The sequence below is a fragment of the Pelodiscus sinensis genome, chromosome 5, assembly GCF_049634645.1.
Source record: "Pelodiscus sinensis isolate JC-2024 chromosome 5, ASM4963464v1, whole genome shotgun sequence".
Classification (NCBI taxonomy): domain Eukaryota; kingdom Metazoa; phylum Chordata; order Testudines; family Trionychidae; genus Pelodiscus; species Pelodiscus sinensis.
The window spans coordinates 30,187,405-30,207,805 of NC_134715.1; the positions used below are offsets into that span (position 1 = coordinate 30,187,405).

Below are 20,401 nucleotides of genomic sequence, written 5' to 3' on the forward strand. Positions count from 1 at the left end.
TAAAACGCCAAAATGGCACTTCAAAGGAACAGCACAAGTGGATCTGGGGATCAGCTGGAGTGCCCTGTTCATCCCCGGCTCCACATTGCAAAACCCCTTTGAAGTACCACTGCAGCACTTCAAAGGAACAGTGCAGCATTAATGCCTGCAATTAAAGCATTAAAAAAATTAACGTGTTAATCCTGTCCTGCATTAATAGAAGGCATTAATGTAGGTCAATTGACAGCCCTGGTAATTATCATTCCCATTTTATAGATGGGGAAAAATGAGGCACAGAGACAGGAAGGCCCCATTCAGGGAAGAACTTAACACATACTACCTTTAAGCATGGAAATCTTTCAATTAATTTCAGAAAAAATGGCTTGATCAATTCAACTATTAATATGGCTGTTAGGCATGTGATTAAATGCCTTCCTAAATCAAGGCATTCATGACACGTGTAATGCACTGCATCACACATAGTCAGACACAGAATTTGGACTAGAACTTGATAGTCCATAGCTCCCACTCCTGTGTTTAGACTGCCAGAGGTGTGACACATACCTTTCAGAGATTTAGAGATTAATTACTGCTATTTTCTATAAGAGGAAAACTATCAAATACTTCAAACCTTCTAATTTAACTTAGAAATGGAATATTGTCCTAATTCTGCAGGGTTTGTCCAATAAAAATTAGCAAGTATCTATTTTACCTTGCCTGTATCCAAGATTTTTGTAAACTTTTTTTGCCGAGATGATGCCCTAACACAGTTCATATAATTATATTTAAATATCAAGCTGTTGGTAAAAGACCAAGATTTGTCAGCTATGGTGTTTAGTCATACATTAGTGGATATGCAGATATAGATGTATGGGCATGTACAGATTTATACATTGACTATGAAGAAGTAACTTTATGAGGTGCCTTGCACAATGAAGCTAGATTCTTTATGAGTCACCATAGGTGTATGGTTATTCACGATAACCGATAAAAATGTTTTAAATGTGTTATTTTAGGTTGTCTTTCAAAAGTTATTCATTTTTTTTTCATTTAAAATAATTTCAGTTACACTTGGAATATCCCAGTGAAATGGCATGCTGGGAATGAAACAGGTGTTGCATTCTACAATAAGTCAGGATCTGCAGGTAAACTTCAGTGATGTTTCATTTAATAATAGTAGGCTCAATGTGACAACCATGCAAAACTTTAAAAATATCCACAATAAGAACAAAAAAAGCAGTTCTCTTTTATGCTCTTTAGTGCTTGAAACACTCTGCTTGGGAATGACAGAGTTAAGATTTTTCCCCGGAATGAGAATAGGCCCTGCCCATAAGTAGTATTATACTAATTAAAATCTATTCTTATTTATTTACGCAGTATGACACTCAGCCTATTATAATATAGTCATCTAATTTAGACGAATTTGGGGCACATTAAAAAAAAGTCTATTTAATTTTAACGATAGCATTTTAGACAAGGGTGGGGAACCTTTTTTGGGTTGGGGGCCACTGAGCTACAGAAAAATCAGTTGGAGGCTGCACACAAAATCAGAAGTAAAAACAAACAAACAAACAAAAACACCTCACCCATGTGGCCCCCAGCTGAGAAGGAGAAAAACGTACCCCACATTCCCCTCACACACCAGAGCCCTGACGGGCCCAGGCTAGTTGATTTTGTTTGCTCCCGCTCCCTGGGGGAGAAAATGGGGGGGGGAGGGGCTGGTGAACCAGTACAGGCTCCCCAGTGTGTGGGGACCAGATCCAAGGAAGCCAGGGGTCGCATCTGGCTCTCAGGCCGTAGGTTTCCCACCTCAATTTAAGACATAGGTAAATCCATCTCTATTCAGAAAAGCACCTACACATATGCTTATCTGTAAAGGTGTTGTTGAATTAACAGCAATAGGATTTAAATATGCGCTTTCCTGAATCATAGCCTAAGGGAAGATGATGGATCTGGATGGTGGTAAATACATGTCTGGCCATGATCAGTGGCACTGAGAATTGACAAAAGCTTTTGGAATAAATATTAATAGGAATAATCTTTGTGATTATTCTTTTGATTATAAACACTTAATTTCCTGTTTGCTTATTCTAAGTACAGTATTCTCCATTTAATAAAGAAAGTTTGCTGACAGATTCCATCCTTACCACAGTTATTTCCTATTCTAAGGTAACAGCTGGCATCAATATCTTTATTCTCTGCCATTTTAGAGTAACCAAGCTGGAATTAAACTTTGGGTCCTTTGTGGATATGGGTTAAAAATCAAACCTGACATCTGGAATGAGCATATTTCTGATGAGCCTTTCCTCACCCTGCCTCCTGCCCTTCCCCTCCCCCCCCCAATTTATTTATATGTATGTAAATTTTCCATTACTATTTGCTTACTGGCACAGGAATTACTGTAACACCTGGGAATCCTGCTTCTTTACTGAAAATAAATCCAAACCACATCGGATTTTATCGTGTAAATTATGAAACACAAATTTGGAACGACATAACCAAGAATCTGCTTAACAATCACAAGGTGAGTCAGATGAAATTAACTGGATTTGGTTATAAGATTGTTGGTTTCTGGGGTCTATTGATGATTACTATTTTTTCTACAAGATATAAAAATCATTCTTGTTCTCTTTCTTTTTCCCCTTGTGTAGTTTTTTTCTTCCACCGATCGTGTTGGGCTGTTGGATGATGTGTTTTCTTTGGCAAGGTAGGTTTTATAACGAAATTAGTGCATTAGAGACATGTTCATGTAACCTTCATGTCCTCCTACTGCTTATTATATTGGCATTCTCTTGGTTTGGATAAGAATGAGAAATTTTGAATTATGTTTTTATTATACCAAAAGAAAAAAAATCAGTCTTTATCTTTCTTCTCATGTTTTCCTACATAAGGAACAAACTTAAACATATGTACAGCTCTTATTGATGTCAGTTAGGGTTGGCCTTCTCTGTCCAGCATTTGGGTCTGATCTTGAATCACTGAAGTTAATGGGAGTTTTGCCATTCAGTTCAATGAAAGCAGGATTTATTTCCTTTCTCTGGCTTCAGAGCTGCTGGCTTTTTGAGCCTGCTGTCGATGGCAAAGCAATGACAGAAATGTTCCAGATGAAGCCATGCTCCTGGGGGAAACAAAATGCCTAAGGAGAGTCACAGAGGGTCTATCTGCCCCTCTGTGTGTATATCTCAATAAATATCCCAAAATCCAGATTTCTTTCTGAATCATGAAACATTAATGAGACATAGCTTCTTTATTGGTAACACAACTATGTGTACCTTCTCAAGGTTTATTGGGTGAACAAAAGCAGATAACTACACAAAGTTGATTGCTCTAGAATGATAATGAGCGCTCCTTCAAGAGCTGTTCTGCTCTTGTACATGACATCTAATCACAATAATCCTTCAGAACTTTATTTGTAAAGTACCTCCTGTGTATATTCCATAACTTTTTCCCAAGTTTATCATCTCAGCTCTTTTACATGGTGCTATAGTGTTCTCTTTAGCACTTTAATTGCTGTTATCACACAATACAGGCAATTTCTTTTGTCTTTGGATGAAGTGAAGGGGTCTTGTGGGAGTGCAGTTGAGTAGCTGTGTATTAATGAGATAAACACTGTGAGAACTAGAAGGACTGTTGATAACAGTTCTATAAAAAGTCAGGAAAAATAAAGATGGTTTGGCCTGCTTACTAAACCCATTAAGAATGCAACTGCATAAACAGAATATATGCACAATTTTGCATCCAGTTTATTTGTTATGGCAGTTATTCATGCAAAGAATAATTATAATGATTTGTTCTCACATGCCTGAATTATATACAGTTGCTGCAAGTGTGTGCCTGAATTATACACCTAATATGCTTAAAATTAAACCCTTCATGTTCAATGCTATGTACAATACAAAAATTCACTAGCATACAAGATTTCATGACATATTAGTTACATATTAGCTACTTTGTTCCCTCTGTGGGATTCACATTAACACATTTTCTGTGTTACTTATATGCTGCATTACAAATATTAGTTAATCTTCACAACAATGCTGTAAAGTGGGTAAGGATTAACACCCCCATTTTGCAGATAAGAATACTGAGATACACAGCTCGTAAGGAATTAGTCTTTCTGACTCTCAGTCATATGATCAGACCACTAGATACCCATTGCTGCATGCAAAAATTAACGGCTAGAGTAGGAATCCCTTACTCCCACAAGTGGGCAGTTATGAAAGCAATACAACTGAATTCATTAGATTTCCCCCCAACATTAAAATGGTTTCCCATGTTTAGAGCTTCAGGGTTTATTTTTGTGTCATAAAAAGATGTGAAAGTCAATTGTATTCCTGCCTCTGCTACTGGGTTGATGCTTGACCTTCAGCAAGTCACTTTAGCGGCTCTATGTCTCAGTGATACTAACCCCTCTTTAAGTGCTTTGAGAGTTACTATGTATTGTTGTAATGATTTTCCTAGCATTAGCATTAGGTATTGTTGTAATGATTTATTTATCTGAAATAACTTCTACCAACACATACTCCATAGTATCAGCAGATTTCCTGCATTTTACTATGAGTGGATAAATGAAATCTTAGCTAAATACTTTTGGCACTGATGTAATATGCATGTTTTGAAACAAGCAGAGAAGAGCTGCGTATCCATAGTGCCTCTAAGACACATTCATCACTGCACTGTGGATTAAATAACACTTCTTCAGATATCTAAAAGGGTGTCATAAGGAGGAGGGATAAAACTTGTTCATCTTGGCCTCTGAGGATAGAACAAGAAGCAATGGCCTTAAACTGCAGCAAGGGAGGTTTAGGTTGGACATTAGGAAAAAGTTCCTAACTGTCAGGGTAGTCAAACACTGGAATAAATTGCCCAGGGAGGTTGTGGAATCTCCATCTCTGGAGATATTTAAGAGTAGGTTAGATAAATGTCTATCAGGGACGGTCTAGACAATATTTGGTCCTGCCATGAGGGCAGGGGACTGGACTCGATGACCTCTTGAGGTCCCTTCCAGTCCTAGTATTCTATGATTCTACAATTGCAACACAATTAAAAGGGTCAAGTATCAGAGGGGTAGCCGTGTTAGTCTGAATCTGCAAAAGCGACGAGGAGTCCTGTGGCACCTTATAGACTAACTGAAGTGTAGGAGCATAAGCTTTCGTGGGCAAAGACCCACTTCGTCAGATGCATGTGATTAAAAGGGTGTGATTTTTAGTTCTCATCATAGTACAAAATCTCCAATACACACAAATGAGGGGTTGGGCATCTACATTAAAAGCAGGTGTATGGAAGTAGACTTTTATACGGACTTGGATCATTTCACTAAGTAATAGGGTGAGAGTGAGGTTTCTCAGAAATAGGATAGATGGAAGTCAATCTGGTTATCAAAGCTTGTTGAATTTTTTTCCTCTGTGGGAGTTAAAAACAGATTCAGTTGAACTGAAGCATTTTGTGAATTCGGGTTGTATTTGCCTGATTTGTTTGGTTAAAAAAAAATCTAAAGTATTGAAACCATTCATTCCAACATTTTCTAAATGGAATGTGTCAATTCCTAAATTCAAAACAAATCATTTTTAAATTTCCATAATTTAGGAGTGTGAGGTTCTTTTACACTTATAAAAGTCTTTAAGAAAGCTCTCTCAAGAGCACTGAATGGTGGTGTGCTCGCTTTGCCTAGTCTATTTTTAGACCAGAGGGTTGCACTGGATCCTCCTGAGTGCCTGCTCCATAATATAGCACCTTACCACTGGGAAAAAGGAATAAGAAAGCCACAGCTGTTCCCACCTGTAGTTGTTTAGGGAGAGGAGAGGAAGACATTGCTCATGATCCTTCCCAAAGGAGACAGAGAATTTCTTAGCTCTGTCTAATCCCTGACTACCTCTGTCCCCCGTCAGTGTGGTTGTGAAGGGAAAAAGAGAAGGGAGACAAGAAAACTTTTTCTCCTGATCATGTTCAAAGATGGGAAAAAAAGACAACTGCTTGTTTGGGGGCCCATTCTGTCCTTCTCTCTTCCTATTTGAGGAGAAGTAGACTGGGACTTGCACACAATTGAGGAAGAAAGGAGGAGTAATTTGGAGGACCGAGAGGAAAAGGGACTGAGTGAAGGAGAGCAGGAAGAAGATATTAAACCTATAGTAAAAAGACACTGAAAATGAAAAACATAGAAGGCTGATCTCTAATTTGACTTCTAAAACTTGGATTTGAACAGATTTTCTTCTAGAGAGGTACATCGTCCTGAGTTGAGTACCTCTGCTTCCTATAGGTTGTACGATAGGGTCAATACACCCTCTTCTTTAAGACAGCTAGACAGTTTCCAAAGTAGGCAAGCAAGATTTTCAATTGCATACAATGAACTGGTTCTGAAAGGAGCTCCCCACAAGAATGTAACATGGCTGCCTCAATTAATGCACGGTGCATTAGACTTCTTGTGTTCTATTTACAAACAAGGCAGGATTTGTACGTTTCTTTCAACTATCTCTCTTCCTTCCTCAGGGCTGAACTTCTGGATTACTCTGTTTCATTGAATCTAACAAAATATTTACAAAATGAAGAGGACTATTTACCTTGGAACGGTGTTATAACAGCTGTATCTTACCTCAGAGAGATGCTTACAGATGATACAGAGCTTTACCCCAAGTTTAAGGTGATGCAGCCAATGAAAGTCTTGCTTATAATCTATTCTTCTTACGTGTTCAGTTATAGCCATGTCAGGGTTATAACAATGGCAGTAGTGAAAGCAGAGTGATTTTTAAAGTTGCTGTAGCTATTTTATGCATAATTTCAACATTAAAATGTGTATATTTTTATTAGACTCTTAACATATATTTTCCAAGCTGATTCATATAAACACCTCATTTATACAGATCCACAGTCTAGGCCCATATACTAGAAATAAAATCAGTGTTCCCAGTTATGGTTGCCACCTATTTTGATTGTTCACAGCATAGTTTTTTTTGTACTAGGTTTGTCCTGCATATTCAGAGCCTTCCTGTCCATAGGAAAAATCAGGGCAGCCATGCCAAGCTCCACACTTTTGGGGGCCCCACCACAGGCACCCCAACAATCCTACGGACAGGAAGAACTATGTGATTATGGATTGACGGTGGCAGCAGGGGTCGCCTTCCTCCACACTCACCATAGGCATCAGGGGCTGGAGCAGCCCGGCAGCATACTCCACCCCACCCTGCTGACCTTTCCTGGCTCGCTGCGTGCATCTTTGCAGCAACAGTGGGCAGCAGAGCATCTTGCCCAGAGTGCTCTGGATCCCTTCACCTGTAGAGAAGCAAGGGGCAGTGAGCCGGGATAAGGCGGCACAGTGAGGTGGAGCAAGCTGCTGAGTGTGGGTGTGGGGAGGTGAACCCTGCTGCCACCACCCCAGGTCCCCAGAATCCCCTGGACGACATTGCTCACGGGAGGGGCAAGGGGACAAGGAGTTGCCCCAGATCCCACGCCCCCCTACGGATGGCTTGTGAGAATTACAAGCAAGATTGTTCAACACCGCAACATTTCTCATGCCATACCTGCACCATGAAACGTAACCATGTCTTGATCAGATTGTGGGCAATCATGAAACCTGACCCTGGGGCTGAACATATTTTATGGTCGGTACAAATAAGCACAAACTGTAGTTGGCATTATATCAGAGTTTGTGCTAGTTTATGGTTATGTTATAGTATATACAAGGCTTAAGGATGGTTGGACATCTTAATGTTTTGTCCAGCACACCATAATAGTGCAAAGCAAAGAGCAGTATGATGTTCCCATCCTTTCATGACATGCTAACTTTATTGAGGAATTTCCCCCCCAGGTATAGTTAAGAGCTATTGTTGGAATATTTAAAAAGGCAAATTATGACTCTGAAAACCTTGTTACATCATGAAACTCTTAAATATAATCAGAAAACCTCTTTATTTCAGGCATACTTTCGCAGTTTGGTTAAACCCATTGCTAGTAAGCTTGGTTGGAATGATGATGAAACTGGAAGCCATGTGACAAGGTTAAGAATTTATGGCATACATTAATATTCTATGGAGATTCAGTGTTGCACACCTACAAAAATCTCTCTCTCTCCCTGTGTTTTAAGGCTTCTTCGTGCAGCTGTTTTAGAATTTGCATGCCGTATGGACGACACAGATGCTTTAAACAATGCATCTACCTTATTTTATTCCTGGTTAAATGGAGCAAGGTGAATATTTACAGTTTCTGCATTCAGTTAAGAGTACTGTGTATGGTATATAATGCCACTAAGGAAAAAGGTGATAATCTTTTTTTTTTTTTTTAAAGTCTACCTGTAAATCTCCGGCTCTTGGTTTATCGCTATGGGATGCAGAACTCTGGAAATGAGACATCATGGAACTACATGTTTCAGAAATATCAAAGCACTCCATTAGCTCAAGAGAAAGAAAAGTTGCTTTATGGTCTGGCATCAGTGAAGAACATCACGCTTCTGGACAGGTTGCTGAAAATATGCCGAGTGTTATTTTCTAGTAGAATTAATGCTCCTTCTCCTTTTTGTCATATATGAAATATGATATAGACTACAGAAGCTTGTAAAATGCTGTCACTCTTAAATAGTTCTCCCTGAGGCAATACTTCTGGTATCTAGACAAAGTCATTGCTTCCCTGCTTGAAATAATATGCTCAAGTGCTGTTTTTTATAGCCCTTTGTCTCTTGTAAGCATAGACCTAATTGTTACTACTACCATCATCAAAGCACTATTCTCCAAGGTCCCAGCTGGGATCCGGGCCCCTATGTGCTAGCACAGAAAATGACAGTCCTTGCCCCAAAGACAACAACAAGAAGCACTAGAAGAGTAGGGAAGAAGGTATCAGTAGGAGGGGTAAATGAGAAAACAAGGCTTACAGTGTGTATAACTTCACAGGTGTATGTATCATTTAAGGTTATTTTGTAATTCACCCCCACATAGTCATCAGTTCTGTGACTAAAACACGGATTGTTCAAACACACACAGCAAAACCGCAACAAAATCTGCAGAGTAGGTAATTCACACTTTGAATATTTAGGATAAAATTTTCACATGACCTCGGAAATCAACAGGAAGTAGGTGCCTCAGTATCTTTGAGGATCTGAGGCCTAAGACCTGTAGGCTATGTCTACACTGCCCCCGTTTTGTGCAAAAAATATACAAATGAGGTGAAGCATAGAAAATCGCCGTGCCTCATTTCCATAATTAATTAGACTCTTTTTGCGCAAAACCCCCCTCTTGTGCAAGAGCCGTTCTTCCACATTTTTTTTTAGGAAGAATGGCTCTTGCGCAAAAGCCTCTTGTGCAAAAACGGAGCCTCGTTAATTATGCAATGAAGTGGGGTGATATGCCTCGTTTGCATATTTCTTGCACAAACCGGGTGCAGTATAGACATAGCCGATGTGTACGCAAGGTCATACTTATGTGTAAGATGCAATTGTTATCCCTTGAGTCTTGCTCCTTTAAAAAACATTAAAACCTATGTGCCTATGGTGATTTTGAAAATCTTATTCCTAACAGGTAACCATCCTTAAAATGCTCTAGGAAAAAATAAGTGTCTAGTGCTATATTTTTCCATAATAAACTACAAATATTTCTGCAAATATGAACTGTTCCCACCAGATGGTTTAGGCTGGTCTCAGCAAACAAGCAAAGACATGAGAATATTAAGATGGCTTTCACTATTTCTTATACTCAGTCTTGGAAAATACATACTTGAATAGTTACTTTACAACTCACTTTTCACAAGCTATAAGGAAAGATTTCCAAGTCTGTGTAATTGTTTCCCATCTGGTTTCTCCTAGGTATCTAAAGTATATTTACAACACTAGTCTTATTAAAAGTCAGGATGCGTTCACTGTCCTGAAATACATCTCCTATAACAGCTATGGTAAAACCATGGCTTGGGACTGGATGCGACTCAACTGGGACTATCTAGTCAAAAGGTACGTCAACATCTTTTGAATGTTCTATACTTCGTTCTAAGTCTGCTGCTCTTTATTTTCTAATCTCTCTCTACTTTAGTCTCTTCCTACAGTCATCATTAGATGCAGGAACACATCAATCCATTTCTCTTAATGTGATGCAAATCTTGCAAATTTCTTTGGGTTTTCCCATTTGTTGCAGCAAATGGCTTGTGGAAGCAAGAGGCTTTAAGCAGCAACGCCTTTGAACAGAGTGCTGAAAATGGCTGTGCATTTCATTATTGCAGCCCATGGTGAAAAATAAATGAAATACTGCTTGAAAATCCTAGACTTAAGTTCCAATATGAATCAAAACTTGCTGAATAGCACAAAGCAAGAGTTGGTGTGTTTATTATTTACATAGTTACATACCTCTCTTTTGGTCAAAGTAGTTAGCTATTCAATATTTGAAACACTGAATAAAATAGGAAACACACTGAAGGCTCCATTTCAAGCAGTCAAGAATCTGCCCAATTTTAAGCATGTGAATAACTCCATTGGTTTATGGGAGCCCAGCTCTTTGGAGAATCTAATCATTTGCATTTTGATCCTGTGAGATACTGAGCACCCTAATCTGCCAGTTTTCACAACACTCAGCACTTTACAGATTGAAGGACGGTATGAGGCCTGCCATACCACTTAAGCTGAATGGCTACCTAATAGTGGAATAATTAAACTTCAGAGGAAGTCTTCAAACCACTTTATTATAAACTGTTGTACCGGGGTATCAATAATTCCATGGACTCAATGACTAACCATGCAAGTGGCATGAAAGGGCTGCAACTGCTAGGCCAACTAAAAGGCATGAGCAACAGGTACAAAGAGAATGCACTGTAGCCCAATGCCTCTCGTAGATTTTTCTACCCCCCCCCCAAAAAAAACCCCACATATCCAGTCATTTCACCCACATAGATAGTGCCCATTCTGATTTTCTACAGGCACACTGGTTGTCACTCTCAGTGAATTACATGAGGTTGTGACAACACCAGAGGAATCAGTTAGGAAGCTTTTTGCTTTAATAAAAGCCAAGGGGATTTTGGGAAGAAGAGAAAGAAAGTGCACGACAATTTCTTAAAGTTCTATGTGTTACAATTTGGGCTTTTTGAACCGTACATCTTTGTGGGAAAGAATTGTAGTGTGAATTTGAAGAATAAAAAGATGTAGATAAAGCAGTTAAGACTTATGCTACAAGGTATTTCTGTCACGAGAAATAGTGACAGATCACTAGCAGCCAGTGGCAGGAGAAAACTGTTGCAAGGTCCACCGAGTTATGGGAGTATTGTTCTATGAATTCTTCCAGTGGTCAATCCCCACTGTGGACCAATACAGAATATTCTGTGTATTTACACCAGTCTACAATGAGGGGCTTGCAATGTTCTCATTCCCATTCATTGGGTGTGTCTAGACTACATGGCTCCATCGACGGAGCCATGTAGATAAGTTTACTCGGCAAAGGGAAATGAAGTGGTGATTTAAATAATCACCTCTTCATTTACATCAAAACGTTTCACGAGGCATAAAGGATCTGACGACAAAGGGTTCTGAGGTTGGCAGATCCCCATCTAGACTACCACGCTGTGCCATCATTTAGCTAATTGGCACAGCACGGTGGCCATTTTGATGTAAATTAAGTGGCGATTATTTAAATCATAGAAGCATAGAGCTGGAAGAGACCTCAGAAAGTCATCAAGTCCAGCCCCCTGCTCTAGGCAGGACCAATCCCAACTAAATCAACCCGTCCAGGGCTTTGTCAAGCTGAGACTTAAACACCTCCAGAGATGGAGACTCCACTACTTCCCTAGGTAACCCATTCCAGTGCTTCACCACCTTCCTAGTGAAATAATTTTTCCTAATATCCAACCTGGACCTCTCCCACCACAAGTTGAGACCATTGCTCCTTGTTCTGCCATCTGTCACTACTGAGAACAGCCTCTCTCCATCCTCTTTGGAACCGCCCTTCAGGAAGTTGAAGGCTGCTATCAAATCCCCCCTCACTCTTCGCTTCTGCAGACTAAACAGATCCAATTCCCTCAGCCTCTCCTCATAAGTCATATGCTCCAGGCCCCTAATCATTTTGGTTGCCCTCTGCTGGACCCTCTCCAATGCGTCCACATCCTTTTTGTAGTGGGGGGCCCAGAACTGGACACAATACTCCAGATGTGGCCTCACCAAAGCCGAATAAAGGGGAATAAGGACATCTCTGGATCTGCTGGCAATGCTCCTCTTAATGCAACCTAAATATTCCATTAGCCTTCTTGGCTACAAGGGCACACTGTTGATTCATATCCAGCTTCTCATCCACTGTAATCCCCAGGTCCTTTTCTGCAGAACTACTACTTAACTGGTTAGTCCCCAGCTTGTAACTATGCTTGGGATTCTTCCTTCCCAAGTGCAGGACTCTGCACTTGTCCTTGTTGAACCTCATCAGATTTCTTGTGGCCCAATCCTCCAATTTGTCTAAGTCACTCTGGATGCTATCTCTGCCCTCCAGCGTATCTACCTCTCCCCCTAGCTTAGTGTCATCCGCAAACTTGCTGAGGGTGCAATCCATCCCCTCATCCAGGTCATTAATAAAGATATTGAACAAAACCGGTCCCAGAACTGAACCTTGGGGCACTCAGCTAGAAAGCGACCGCCATCCTGACATCGAGCCGTTGATCACTACCCGCTGGGCCCGGCTTTCTAGCCATCTTTCTATCCATCTTACCGTCCATTTGTCCAATCCACATTCCCTTAACTTGCTGGCAAGAATATTGTGGGAGATTGTATCAAAAGCCTTGCTAAAGTCAAGATATATCACATCCACTGACTTTCCCATGTCCACAGAGCCAGTTACCTCATTATAGAAGCTAATCAGATTGGTCAGGCATGACTTGTCCTTTGTGAATCCATACTGACTATTCCTAATCACTTTCCTCTCTTCCAAGTGCCTCAAAATGGATTCCTTAAGGATCCCTTCCATGATTTTTCCAGGAACCGAGGTAAGACTGACCGGCCTATAGTTCCCTGGATTGTTCTTCTTCCCTTTTTTGAAGATGGGCACTACATTTTCCTTTTTCCAATCATCCAGGATTTCTCCTGATCTCCACGACTTTTCAAAGATAATGGCCAAAGGCTCCTCAATGACATTTGCCAACTCCCTCAGTACCCTCGGATACATTAAGTCCAGACCCATGGATTTGTGTACGTTTAGCTTTTCTAAATAGTTCCTAACGTGTTCTTTACCCACCAAGGGCTGTCCATCTTCATCCCATCTTGCGTCACTTAGCACATTAGTCTGGGAGCTCACCTTAACTGTGAATACAGAGGCAAAGAAAGCATAGAGTAATTCAGCTTTCCCCACATCATCTGTCACTAGGTTGCCTCCTTCATCCAGTAGGGGCCGCACACCCTCTCTGATCACCTTCTTCTTGTTAATATGCCTGTAGAAACCTTTCTTGTTATCCTTCACATCCTTAGCCAGTCACAATTCCATTTGCGCTTTTGCCTTTCTGATAACCCCCAGGCATTCTCGAGCTATACCTTTAAACTCCTCCCTGGTCATTGTGCCCAGAACAGAGTCCCATGGTCGAAGAAACCAAAGCCCTCTTTGCAACACAACCTGCACAACCACGCATTTACGCCCTCAATTTGACGATCCCTGCCCAGTCCTTTCCCTCCAACAGGGAGGATGGACGAGAACACCACTTGCGCTCCGAATTCTTGAATCCTTCTTCCCAGTGCTACATAATCCACAGTAACCTGCTCAAGGTCATTCTTGGCCGTATCATTAGTTCCCACGTGGAGAAGCAGGAAGGGGTTTCATTTCCCTTTCCCAAGTAAACTCATCTACATGGCTCCATCGACGGAGCCATGTAGTCTAGACACACCCATTATGACAATGAAATCAGTTTCCAGCTTTGCTCTTGTGTATTCATACTGGTTCCTGGGGCATCTTTTCTCTTCAGCTACCTGAGTAAGGCACTAGAAAGGGGAACTAACAAACTTCCATGGGGGCACCAAACCACAGTAAGCTGGCCAATTTACAGAGGTCCTCTGATTGTACACAATTTTAGTGCTACAAAGGGATAGACACATGAAAGTGTTGTAATAGAAATTTCTCTCAAGGGTTGACTTGATTTTATGCAGTAGACATGGTTCTTTGAATGTTTACATCACAGATCTTGCCAGGTGTAATTAACCTGCAGAATAGTACACAAATAATGTAACATTATGATTTTCATAATATTTCTGCTAATATCTAGATATGTGGGGCAACATCTATTTCATGATGCTAAAGGATAAAGAACAAAAAGAGTTTATTAACAGTAAAGGAAAAAACACTTCAAAAAGCAATCTGATTTTATATCAAATGCTTTTTTTTCCAGATACACTCTCAACAATGCATATCTTGGTCGACTGGTATCCATAACCCAAACATTCAACACTGACCTTCAGCTTTGGCAGGTATGGAGATGATATCTATTATCATTTTAAACCACTAAATTATAAGCTCTTCCTCTGCAGGAAATTTGCCTTTTTATTTTTTAAGATGCCTAGCACAGAATTCATTTTGTTTTCTCTTTTCAAGATGGAAAATTTCTTTGAGAAATACCCTATTGCTGGAGCAGGAGAAGCACCCAGGAAACAAGCTCTCGAAACAGTGAAGACCAATATAGCATGGCTAAAACAAAACAAGGGAGAGATAGAAGCATGGTTTAACTAATTTGTGTTTACTTCAAAGCTGCAAATATTTAAAAATGTCCTATCTTATTTTTATTCACTTACTATTTCTTACATGAATATTTGTGAGTGTTTACAAATGCTGTCTCTGAATTTTACAATATGCACTTAAATACACAAATAAAGTTAAGTACCCACTCAGATAAATAGGACTACAGTACATGTAAGAGTAAAGTAGCTCATGAAATAAATAAGCGTTTGTGTTTGTACCTCCCAACTACTGCTTTGAAAAATGTACTCCTTATTTATGTAGAAAGCAATCTGTTTAAGAATATTTAAAACACTCAGGGATTCCCTACCCAGTGAATTTTACAGGTGGTCTATTCTAAGCAATAATATGAACTTGTTTAAAAAAACATCAGGGCTGTCAAACAATTAAAAAATGTAATCGCAATTAATCGTGTGCGCCTCCCCTTTGAAACGCTGTGGTGGCATTTCAACAGGGCAGCACTGCACGGAGCTTGGGATCAGCTGGAATCTCCAGCTGGACCCCGGGCTTCATGCAACGTTGCCCCTTGGATGCACTGTGGTGACGTTTCCAAGGGACAGCTCATTAGAAACCTAGGATCAGCTGGGGACTCCAGCAGATCTCCAGGTCCGCTGTTGCAAAGTCCCTTTGAAGTGCTGGCTTTCCTTGCACTGCCCCTCTGAAGTGCCGTTTTGCTGCTTTAAAAGGACAGTGCATTAGGAGCCTGGGATCAGCTGGGCTATGTCTAGACTGCAGGCTTCTTTCGAAAGAGGGTCTTTCGAAAGCATCTTTCGAAAGAGCCTCTTTCAAAAGATCGCATCTAGACTGCAGGCGGATCTTTCGAAAGAGAAATCCGCTTTTTCGAAAGAGAGCACCCAGCGAGTCTGGATGCTCTCTTTCGAAGACGGCCTCTTTACATTGAAGAACGCCTTCTTTCAAAAGAGGAATTTTCGAAAGAAGGCGTTCTTCCTCGTGAAATGAGGTTTCCCGCCATCGAAAGAAAAGCCGCGTTCTTTCGAAATAATTTCGAAAGAACGCGGCTTGAGTCTGGACGCAGGGGAAGTTTTTTCGGGAAAAGACTACTTTTCCCGAAAAAACCCCTGAGTCTGGACACGGCCCTGGAGACTTCACAACTATTTCTTTTCAGGGATTGATATTATCAGCCTACTGTTTAAATTTATTATTTGGGATTCTCTAATTTTTATATGTTTTTCTCTGTAACTCCTGTCTAAGTAACTACTGCCTAGGATGCCAGTCACTGTATGTTTTAGACAAGGACATGTATACCTGCTGCCTCTCTGTCCATAAAAAAAAGCAACAACTAGGAAAAATTCTCTATTAATTAGGAAAGAAAATTATGGTAAAACTAAGTATATTAGTGGCATCACTTATTGAAAAACATCAACCACTGTCTCTTAATATGAGATATGGCAAAAACTTTGAGCTTTAGTAGGAGCAAGTTCATCCCTGTTCTCTGTCTAGGGACAAATGGGACCCAGGTTGTCTCCCAGTGCAGACTACTGAGTAGGCCTGGGAACTGGCCAAACTTATGGGACCACTGCAGAATTGCAGTATCAAAAGAGAATACAAGCACACCTCCTTTCTCCTGCAGGCTATTGGGCGGAGGAGGGTCCAGATACTACCACCCCCTTCAGCTGCCCCTCCAGCCTGCAGGCTGTCTGTGGGAGGAGGGAATGAGGCTCTGAGGGGGGGGGGTTGCTCTCCCAATCCCCCACTCCCACATGCAGCCTGCAAACTGTCTGTGCGGGGCAAGGCACCGGGGGCTTCCAGCAGCCTCTCCCCAACTGCAACCTGTCTGGGGAGGGGCCAGCCTACATGGCCTGCTGCAGCTCACCGCCCAGAGCCTCCAGGCTCTCTGGGGGCTTCCCCGTCTCCTGCTGGCCTGCCTTTAGCACCCTCCCTGCCCCAGCCCGCAGCTCTCCCCAGGGGTGGTAGGCTTCAAGTTTGGTGCAGGAGGGCTCCTTACTCATCTTCAGGCAGGCAAGATGGCAGAGCATCAGCCCTGCTGGCCACTCTCTTGGTGCTGCAGCTGCCTCTAGTGGCCACTCTCAGTATCACATCCCTCTCATCTCTGTGCCCCTCCCATTCCATGTTATGAGAAAATAGTCCCATTCCCGGCACTTCTCATTTTCCAGGCACAACCAAACTCTGACCTAGGGTAAGAGGAAGCTACATACTGAATTTGGTGACCTGAGCTCTTGTGGTTTAGGAGGAGGTTTAAACAAATGGATTAACAGATACACAGACAGATGCACTATAATAGATAGATAGATAGATAGATAGATAGATAGATAGATAGATAGATAGATAGATAGATAGATAGATAGATAGATAGATAGATAGATAGATAGATAGATAGATAAGATAAGTCCTTATCTAGACATACATATCTAATGTATCTTAGATCTCACCTTCTTATGTCTGTATCTTTAAAGAATTTTGTGAATGAATAAAGCAAATGAATATGGTGGCTCTTTTAATGTGTGTTGATTTAATGTTATCATGCTGCATTATAGACTATGTAGTCCTAGAGGTGCTTAATGACTTCTTTGTTTCAGTCTTCACCAAGAAGTCTGTTGATGAAGGAATGCCTAACATAGTGAATGCTGGTGGAAATGGGGTAGATTTAGAAGATAAAATAAAAAAGAACAAGTTAAAAATTACTTAGAAAAGTTAGATGTCTGCAAGTCACCAAGGCCTGATTAAATGTATCCTAGAATATTCAAGGAGCTGATAGAGGAGGTATCTGCTATCATCTTTGAAAAATCATGGAAGACAGGAGAGATTCTAGAAGACTGGAAAAGGGCAAGTATAGTGCCCATCTTTAAAAAGGGAAATAAGAACAACCCAGGAAACTACAAACCAATCAGTTTAACTTCTGTTAAACTTCTGTGCCAGGAAAGATAATGGAATAAGTAATTGAGGAATTCATCTGTAAACATCTGGAAGAAAATAAGGTAATAGCTAGTATGGATTTGTAAAGAACAAATCATGTCAAACCAATCTGAAAGCTTTCTTTGATAGGATAACAAGTCTTGTCTATAAGGGAGAAGTGGTGGATGTGGCATACCTAGATTTTAGTAAGGCATTTGATATGGTCTCACATGATCTTCTTATCAATAGACTAGGCAAATACAACTTAGATGGGGCTACTATAAGGTGGGCGCATAACTGGCTGGATAACTGTTCTCAGAAAGTAGTCATTAATGATTCACAATCATTCTGGAAGAGCATAACAAGTGCAGTTTCACAGAAGCCTGTTTAGGGACCCATTCTATTCAATATCTTCATCAACAATTTAAATATTGACATAGAAAGTACGCTTATTAAGTTTGCAGATGATATCAAGAGGGGAGGGGTTCCAACTGCTTTAGAAAATAGGGTTATGTAACCCTTACAGTTATAATTCAAAATGATCTGAACAAACTGGAGAAATAGTTTGAGGTAAATAGGATAAAGTTTAACAAGGATAAATACAAAGTACTCCACTTAGGAAGGAATAATCAGTTTCACACATAGGCTACGTCTAGACTGAAATGTTAAAATGGAAAAGATACACAATTTGTGTACCACAAATTTACTTTCAAAAGAGGCTCTTTCAAAATTTGGTGCATCAACATGGTGACAAATTTCGGGAAAAAAGTGTTCTTTCAAGCGATCCCTTATGGCTCATAGAACCAGATTTACAGGAATGGTGGAAGAACGAGTCTGTTCTTTTAAAAAAAAATTGAAATGCAGACTAGACAGAGTCATACAGAATAGTTAGCAACCATCTAGGAAGTAGTACTTCAGAAAGGGAACTAGGGGTCTTAGTGGACCATAAGCTAAATATGAGTCAATAGTAGGACACTGCTGGAAAAAAAAAAGCAAGCATGATTCTGGGATGCATTAACATGAGTGTTGTGAGCAAGACATAAGAAGTCATTTTTCTACTCTACACTGTACTGATTAGACTTCAGTTGGAGCACTGTGTCCAGTTCTGGGTACAACAGATCAAGAAAGATGTGGAAAAATTGGAAATAGTCCAGAGAAGAGCAACAAGAATGCTTAAAGATCTACTCTAGAGAACATGAGCTATGAGGGAAGAGTGAAAGAATTCAGCTTGTTTAGTTTGGAAAGGAGAAGACTGAAGAGAGACATGATAGTGATTTTCAAGTATCTAAAAGGGTCTGTCTGACAAAGAGGAGGGAGAAAAATTGTTCTCTTTGACCTCTGATGATAGGATAAGAAGTAATGGGCTTAAACTGCAGCAAGGGAGGTTTAGGTTGGACATTAGGAAAAACTTCCTGTCCGGGTGGTTAAACACTGGAATAAATTGCCTAGTGATGTTGTAGAATCTCTGTCTCTGGAGATATTTAAGAGTAGGTTAGATAAATGTCTATCAGGGATGGTCTAGATGGTGCATGGTCCTTCCACGAGGTCAGGGGACTGGACTCAATGACCTTTCAGGGTCCCTTCCAGTTCTATGATTCTATGTAGCAAGGTTCACTGACACAAGGCTCCCCTCACACATGCCTATGTTTAGCCAAACGTCTGTGATCCCAGCTGATCAATATGTATTGTGTAGTCTCTTCTGTACCTGAGCCAAAAGATAGAGAGATCTAGTACAGTTATCACCTTGAGAGCCAAACATGTTAGCTCCACTTTGTTCTCAATTCCATCCCTGATGTGAGGGCTCATTTAGGATTAAACCAGAAGTTTCTACTGAGAAAAGAATGAGTTAAAGACCCAACCTCTCAAGCTGAGAATTGTAATAGCTCCATACCTCTGCAGATCAGCCACAGAGGGAAACTCATTTTGTTTACTGAGCAATAAGTTACATTCACATGCATCAAGAGGAGAAGATAATTTGTTTTATAAGGTGGTTCGGCTCAATTATCTTCAAGATAGGATATTTAGTTTGTGAAGTGTGTCTGAAAAAAATATTTTTATATTTTCATTAAGAAAACAATAATGAGAAAATGTGAGGCAGTTCATCTACTAGGAAGAAGGTGGGAACATGAGATGTTAAGTTCTAACTAGATTTGATCTAGTGCAATACTGGACAGCAGCAACACAAGCAGCGATAGAAAGGTTTGATAGTGTTTCTGGTTGAATGTATTCCAGCAGCCAACTGAGATAAAGAGTTTCACTGCATCGGTAGAAGCACAAGACAGATAATAAGAGCAGTATGTTTTTCAAGTGAGTTCCTCACTGGCTCTCACCTTCTGCCAGAAAAGACTAGTACAGACTAATCATGAAATGCATCAGAAAGAGATAATTAACCCTTCAGATAGTCCTTAAGCATCAGCCATAGTTTCTGGTTGGGAAAAAGGACAATGGGGACCAGATTCTGTGTGGTTGACAAGAAATTAAATGGTCACTGAGAACCTGCCTCAGGGCATTCCAGCAAGTGGCCCCAGTCTCAATTTCCTACTCAATTCCTCAAGTAACACACTCCCTTTAGAGTATAAAAATAGCCTCGTTTGAGGGGATTAATTTATTGTCCAAAGTCTCATCATCATAAACCAAAATCCCTCTCCTCCAATGCAGTCCAAAAAGTACATTCATCCCCAGCAGTCCAACTCTAAGGGTGTGTCTAGACTACAGGGTTTTGTCGACAAAAGTGGACTTTTGATGACAAAACTAAACCTGCGTCTACACTACCGCTGAGTTCTGTCAACATAATGTCAACAGAACTCAGCAGTTTTGTCAATGCTGGTAAACCTCATTTTATGAGGAATAACGCCTTCTGTCAACAGAGTTCTGTTGACAGAAAGTGTTATTAC

The 20,401-nt window shown here is 40.5% G+C and overlaps 1 protein-coding gene across 1 annotated transcript in view; it reads left to right on the forward strand.

The window, feature by feature from the left end:
- The window catches only part of LOC102452377 (glutamyl aminopeptidase), a 44,597-nt gene extending 28,121 nt beyond the window's left edge, over positions 1-16,476 (forward strand). The window contains exons 11-20 of the mRNA XM_006119274.4: positions 1,045-1,124; positions 2,373-2,503; positions 2,631-2,686; positions 6,466-6,616; positions 7,890-7,969; positions 8,057-8,158; positions 8,257-8,427; positions 9,764-9,904; positions 14,290-14,368; positions 14,493-16,476. Coding sequence (XP_006119336.2) covers positions 1,045-1,124; positions 2,373-2,503; positions 2,631-2,686; positions 6,466-6,616; positions 7,890-7,969; positions 8,057-8,158; positions 8,257-8,427; positions 9,764-9,904; positions 14,290-14,368; positions 14,493-14,627 — 1,126 coding nt within the window. The 3' untranslated portion in view covers positions 14,628-16,476. The remainder of the gene's footprint in view (positions 1-1,044; positions 1,125-2,372; positions 2,504-2,630; positions 2,687-6,465; positions 6,617-7,889; positions 7,970-8,056; positions 8,159-8,256; positions 8,428-9,763; positions 9,905-14,289; positions 14,369-14,492) is intronic.
- Positions 16,477-20,401: the final 3,925 nt, after the last annotated feature.